General features: G+C 42.5%; 1 protein-coding gene and 1 long non-coding RNA gene across 2 annotated transcripts in view; one reads left to right on the top strand and one right to left on the bottom strand.

Moving 5' to 3' along the window:
* Positions 1 to 4224, top strand: part of LOC117950006 — a 6721-nt gene extending 2497 nt beyond the window's left edge. The window contains exon 3 of the long non-coding RNA XR_004657786.1: positions 4212 to 4224. This is a non-coding gene — a long non-coding RNA (uncharacterized LOC117950006). The remainder of the gene's footprint in view (positions 1 to 4211) is intronic.
* LOC117949958 (cadherin-2-like) overlaps positions 1 to 7224 on the bottom strand; it is a 77201-nt gene that overhangs the window by 64949 nt on the left and 5028 nt on the right. The window contains exon 2 of the mRNA XM_034880571.1: positions 6687 to 6825. Within this exon, the coding sequence (XP_034736462.1) occupies positions 6687 to 6825 (139 nt within the window). The remainder of the gene's footprint in view (positions 1 to 6686; positions 6826 to 7224) is intronic.

Below are 7224 nucleotides of genomic sequence, written 5' to 3'. Positions count from 1 at the left end.
CACACACACACACATATACCCAAAGATGACAAACAGGAAGATGACCCACACAAACACCTCCGTCATGGCTATAAAAGCACACTAAAACCAAACCCCCACTATTACTCACATTTCTCTATATCATTACACACACACCCACACACGCACACACACGCACATGCACGCAGACATGGGCAAGCACACATAAAACTGGGCAATATTTTAATATGACATCGATATCGTTATATAAGACTAAATATGGTCTTAGATTTTGGATATTGTAATATCGTAATATGGCATAAGTGTTGTCTTTTCCTGGTTTTAAAGGCTGCATTACAGTAAAGTGATGTTATTTTCTGAACTTACCAGACTGTGTAGCTGTTCTATTATTTGCCTTTTGTCATTATATCCAAATCACTGATGATTATTTATCAAAGATCTCTTTGTGGAAATACTTTGTGAATGCACTGCATGGTCAACACTACAATATTGTTGCGGTGTCGATACTGAGGTATTTGGTCAAACATATTGTATTGCCCAGCCCTACGAGCAAACACACACACACACACAGACAGACACACACACACACACGCACACACACACAGGGACTGTCAAGTTACTGGAAGCAGCTGAATCAACTTTCCATTCCTCTATGTATTTTTGTTCCTTTCCACGGAACCAGAGGCAGTTTCCAGTAAGTGTTGAATAATTTCAGTTCAATAGAGTTGTTAGTCTTCCTCTATAATGCCATTTGAATTTCATTTTTCATTTTTATTTTTTTTTCTGCCTGTTATTGATATTTACTACACTACGCATGGTGATGCATTGCCAATTCAATGCCATGCTGTCCACTAGAGGGACTTTATACTTCTCCTTGAAGGAGATCTGTACTTAAACTTTTTGAGAAGTGCAGGTCGTACCTAAGTACGTACCCTTGGCGTTGGTTTAACACAGAAGCATACATTGGCCTTAACCCTTGTGTTGTCTTCCAGGCAACGTTGAAAATCAACAGTTTTGTTGACACTTTTTATCAATGTTTTTAACTTTTTCTTATGTTTTCGTCCCATTCTTCAACACTTATGACCCCTTTTTCCAATGTTTGTTCCTTTTTGGGACGTTTTCAACATTAAGTAACTAACTTGTTACTTTGGTTTTGCAGTTATTTTTAGAATTGATGGTCAATTGGCCTCATTTATAGGAAATTATACCTAATGTCTGAGTTAGAAAAGCAGAAATTAGGAATTATTTAGACATAAATCAAAGGAATGGATGCTGATGGATAATCACAGACTGGAATATGTCAAATTTTACTCAATACTATTTCAAAACCACTTCAATTTGTTTCTAATGCTATACAAATGAAAGTAGAGATTCGTACTTGCCAAAGTGCGTGGTGTGTAATCAATCATGTTATTTTGGGTAATTAAAAAGAACACTGATATAGGAAAACAGGCCAATTTGACCCGAGGACGACATGAGGGTTAAAACATTGTTGTCAATCAAGTTTACCTTATCAGACTAAGAGAGGACTTTGGAGTGTGGATGAACTCTTACAAAACCCTCCAAAAAGCTGGAAGACAGTATTGAAAACGATGGACTGTGTCAAATATCTACTCTCATGCTACATCCTGTTTCCTAAGACTGTCAGCTGATCTCCACCTCTGACCTCCTTTCCTTTCCAACCCATCCCCCAGACACTCTGTCTCTCTGTCTATCTGTCTATCTATAATTATGTATCTCCCCTCTATCCTCTCATTAATAATTCAGTCTTCCTCTGCTCCAATTAAATAATTAACAGCGCCAAGAGCCATCAGACTGTAACCCAGCAGACCCTGGCTAAATGAGTCCCTCACATCCTGTTACAGAAACAGGAGGTTTGGGGATGTGGCTGCATGTGTCCACGGCAACAGCAACAGCTTCCGGGCAGACTGATCTCATGAGATGGCGTATGTATAAGACGCCAATTCGTATGTCATTATTTGCGTGTTATCAAAACGCAAACTCGCTTTTTGGAGAGTTTATCAGCCCTATGGTCTCCATTGACTTACATTACCTTGTATGAAATTACACCGTAGCGATTAGTATGAGAGGGCGAAAATCCTGGTAGGGAGATTGGTCGGGGGGGTGGATGGGTAAAAAACAGGACTTTCACCCAGGAGACCGGGGATCGTGTCCCACGTGTTGCGTTTCCTAAACCTAAACGTTGTATTTTTATTTGTTTTTTACTAAAGCCAACCCCGTTCTTCTTTTCATAAATCCAACCATGTGTCACATGTCCTAAATTAACCGTCACTTTCTTCTCGATAACACGGCAAGGGGCGATAACACGGCAAGTGGCAATAAGATAACATGGCAAGAGCCGATAACACACCAAGTTGCATTAACACGCCAAGTGCCGATATACACGGCAAGTGCCGATAACACGCCAAGTGGCATTAACACGCCAAGCGCCGATTAGACAACACGCCAAGTGCCGATAACACGCCAAGTGGCAATAAGATAACACACCACATGGCGATAAAATGACAAGCCAAGTAGCGATAAGATAACAAGGCAAATGCCAATAAGATAACATGCCAAATGACGATAAGATAACACGCCAAATGGCAATAAAATTACACGTGTATGGTTACATCCACTGTATACAGCGTAGACGTTCATACAAGTGGACAGCTCAAAATGCATACAGATAACACGCCACTTATAAAGTTCTGCGTGTATATTTTTACACCAAGTTGTTGCTCCTGGACAGATGCACCGCAACTCCGTTAACCGCTTCTCGGTTTCCGGTTAATGATCAGCTAACAAAAAAAAAAAACATTATCATCTATAATCCATACGTTTCTTCAAAATCAAATCCCCAAAACACAGCAAAAAAAGATTTCATTCCAGCTGTGGATAGTCCCTATCTGACCTTTATTTCTCCAGACAGCCAAACCCTGCTTCAGATTACAGTTCACACTGGGAGCTGCCCTCTACAATCACAGGCTTCTTCTGTTACCCAGCAGAGCATCTCAGCAGTAGATGTTTGTACAGGCCAGGGGTTCAAACTGGAGACCTTCCAGTCCAAAAGCCCATCTCTAGCAGTGCACGCACACACACGGAGACGTGAGCCAGCGGGGAACATCTTTGAGTTGGACTCAGCTCTGTAGAACACAATTTTAAACATGTCTAAGACCATTTCAGTGAGTTTATCTCCTACTAAACCCCTGTTAAAAGGAGCTCTGGAAGGTTTCTTAAGACTGTGAAATTACATACAATGGAGAATTCAAAAAGACTTTGACTTTTGATGTTTTTTAATGAAGAGATCTCACACCAGTACTGCAACATTGACCGGTGAAGTCAATTAGAAGCCCTTGTCCTGTGATAGCTGTCTAACCTGTCTAAAAGTTGTAAGTCTTCTAGTAGCTGTGCCAAGAGAAATCTCAATCGATCCAAATCAGCAGAGACGGAGAAGGTAGGTATGTTAGGAGATAACATAGGCACAGGCTAGTTACTGATAACTAAAATGCTAGTTAACATTAGTAATTAAATCTAAACAGCTAGTTTAACTCGAAACTCCCTGCAAACTTTTCATGACAATACGGTAATTTCTCTACTGTGCGACAGAAAGTCACCTGGTTATGACACAATCGTTTAGACTATTTTTACAAAAACATCCACTACGGAGCCATAACATGAGGTACAAGGTAATGGAGCCTTTTATAAATTGTCTTGTTTCTTAAGAAATAAACAATGGACAAAAATAGTCTTTAAACAACTCAGATGTAAATTTATTTGCTGTTAAAGTGACGCCAAAATGAATGGCAGTCAATGGGATGCTAACGGCAGGTGATGGCTTGTTACACCCAATTTCCACCGGATGCGTAACGGCTGCGGAGTAAAGTGTATTTCCACTGTCTGCTGAGCACCTACAGAACTTCTATTTTTGCCAGATGCTGGAGAGCTTTGCAACAATTCGGCACATGGCAGATAGTGCGGGACAGGAAGTTAAGCACAGAAACTAAATAAAACATCCGGTTAATTTTCAAAATAAAATACACCGTGCCATGGCACATCATATTTCCTTGCACTACACCTTAAAAACACAGCACAGAGTTGTTTCCCCTCTATTCCTCTAGATGGAAACAAACTGTTGGTGGTTTTGTGGTTGTATTCTACATGGATTTGCAATCTTGTAAGTCCTCGAGACAAACTCGTGGGTGTTAACGGTAGACAAAGCAGCCGTTAAGCATCTGGTGGAAATTGGGGGTTAGCCCAAGAATCTCCCCATAGGAGGTACGCTTTCCGGATATTCGCTTACCCCCGTGGTTCGAAGTCTTGGTGGTGACATCACATCATGTGATCATTGACAACAACCAATGGGTGCACTCCCTCAAGCACCAAACTGGAAGCAGCAAACAGCTAGAGCCAACATTGTTTATGGTTGCCATGGCACTGCGCCAAGCCGCCCAACTCGACCTCTGATTGGCTTACCATGAAATTTGACTCAACTTCTTTGCCTCTCGGCTAAGAGATCTAGTTGGTCTGATATAACAGCGTCAGTTATTGTAACGTGCCGCATTTTTTGGAGGTAACGGTGTCATTAAGACGGGAAGCGTAACCAATTAGACTACTCGTTACCGGAAAAAGTAACACTGTTATTTATAACGCAGTTATTCCCATCACTGGTCACCAATCAGAGAGCAGCATCTGGTCTACACATGGACACTGTTGATTGATCGGCCTGCTGCTGACTCCCCAGGGCCCAGTCAATGATGCTGATCACTCTGCTACACACAGCAGTGAGAAATATCCTGCTGATTGCTACTGGTTCCCACGGCCACTTTTCACTGCGGAGTTCAGTTTGACCTATTTGTCTTATTAAAGGCCTGCAATCATATGGCTAACCTTATGGAGATCAAAATCTACTTTAGTGTCTCATGAAAGAGGAACCTACCAACTTATTCCAGGCACAAAGAGCTGAGTGGTTGATACATTTGAGTTGGTGATAGTAAGTAGCCTTGTGTAGTTCCTGTTTTTTGCATTCTTGCAAGTAATATACTCATCGCAATATTCAACATTATTGCGTATTGTCCTCACATCGAGCGGACCTGATTCCAATGTTGAAGGTGGCTCTGTTTGTCCATGCTGCTTCACGTGAGCGCTAAGCTAACAGGTGACAATAAGATGTTACAGCGAAACAGCCTCAAATTTATAGAAGATGTTTCCCTCTATTAAGCTTCCACACACTCAGATTATATGTGCAGAGCTGTCCAGTTCCCTCTCGTTCTAAGGGTGGAAGAAAAAAATCAATGCAGCATATCCATTCATCCATCCATCCATCTTCATCCACTTATCGGTATCGGGTTGCGGGGGCAGCAGCTCCAGCAGGGGACCCCGAAACTTCCCTTTTCCTAGCCACATCAACCAGCTCCAACTGGGGGATCCTGAGGCGTTCCCAGGCCAGGTTGGAGATATAATCTCTCCACCTAGTCCTGGGTCTTCCCTGAGGCCTCCTCCCAGCTGGACGTGCCTGGACCAGGCGCCCAGGAGGCATCCTCACCAGATGCCCGGACCACCTCAACTGGCTCCTTTCAACGCGAAGGAGCAGTGACTCTACTCCGAGCTCCTCTCGGATGACTCACCCTATCTCTAAGGGAGACGCTAGCCCCCCCTCCTGAGGAAACCCATTTTGGCCGCTTGTACCCTGGTATCCTGGCAAAGCTCTCGATCTACTGGTCAGTGTTTGTTCCTACCCTCACCTATGATCATGAAGGCTGGGTCATTACCGAAAGAATGATATCCAGGGTACAAGCGGCTGATACAGCATAGTATCACGATATTTTCCGTGGCAATACTGTATCGATACACAGGCACCAAGTATTGATCTTTTATTATTTATTACGTGTTGGTCAGTTTGTCCCATTTTGCAGCAATACAACTGAAGTGAGATGATCAAACTGAGAAATGTATAATTGTAGATAAAACACATGTTGAAAAAGTTTCCTTTTGGGGACTTTTGGGGACTTTTGAAACTGGGGAAGACTTAGAAAGTGGAAAAAAGGTTAGAAATTGCAATATATCGCAGAATATTGCAGTATGATTAAAATCGCAATAATATCGTATTGTGGCAAAAGCATTGTGATGATATCGTATCGGTAGGGGACTGGTGATTCCCACCCCTATGTTTCCTCAGTCATCCCCGGGCACCCCCCCCGTAATATAATGCATGGTCTGTTGCACTTATACACTTTTTCCCACGCTGGAACTACAGAGCAGTGGCTGTAAATAAGTAGGGTAAATGTTCAGCTCGTCAAATTAAAGGCTGCATAATATAATGATGCCAGCTTAGTTTCTTATGAATGGACTATGGCATGATGTTAGTCTTACACCAGCATTTACTATATTCACCGTAATATTAAGAGTACAGATATTATACAAGTCTCGTGGAAAGTTGAGAAGAAGACGGAAAGGTTCAGCAATGCTTTTACAAAACAATCAGAAAAAAAGATGTTTCTATTGTGTCAGTTTTAAACTGGAAGGATCAGACCAACACAGACTAGACAGAAGGACAGTGGGCTCACACTCAGTCCCAACAAAGCTCCATTACGGTTCAAATATCCACTCCCTCCCAACAGCAGGGGATTATTACTGTGTGTGTGTGTGTGTGTGTGTGTGTGTGTGTGTGTGTGTGTGTGTGTGAGTGTGTTTGTGTTTGCGCTGACCGTTGAAGACGGCCTGTCCCTTGGCCAGCTCCTGCTCCGTGCGGATGAAGTATTCCTCCTGAGTGAAGCCCCGCGTGCATGGCAACGGGACCAGCTTGCTTGACGACAGCGGCTCGGCCTTTTCAGCCAGAACACCAACCTGGGGGAAGGGAAAGAACATGAAGATGAAAAGGGAATAAGAAGAATATTACGATATTTGCAGGCATTTTAGACTACACGTCAATGCCCTCGCAACCTCTCCACTGACGTTTTTCTGACTTTTTAATGATGGCCTTTAGCGTAGTTCATCAATATATAAAACACCTCATTCAAAACTCCACTTGTAATGCGAAAACAGAAACCTAATGATAAAACAAGTTTGCAAATCCTAAGTTTTCATTTTTTTATGAGCCTCAGGAATGTCATTGGACCCACATGGCCTCATGTGGTTCTTTGTTTTAAAGGCTAAATATGGACATGAGGGGGGATTTACATCGCCTTAATGGGGTTTGTTGTCCAAATAGTGAAGCAGAAGAACCATGTTGAGCGTCAAATGGGG

The sequence above is a fragment of the Etheostoma cragini genome, chromosome 9 (genome assembly GCF_013103735.1).
Source record: "Etheostoma cragini isolate CJK2018 chromosome 9, CSU_Ecrag_1.0, whole genome shotgun sequence".
Lineage (NCBI taxonomy): Eukaryota > Metazoa > Chordata > Actinopteri > Perciformes > Percidae > Etheostoma > Etheostoma cragini.
The sequence above is the reverse complement of the archived record's forward strand: the minus strand, read 5'-3'. Positions and strand labels throughout refer to the sequence as shown.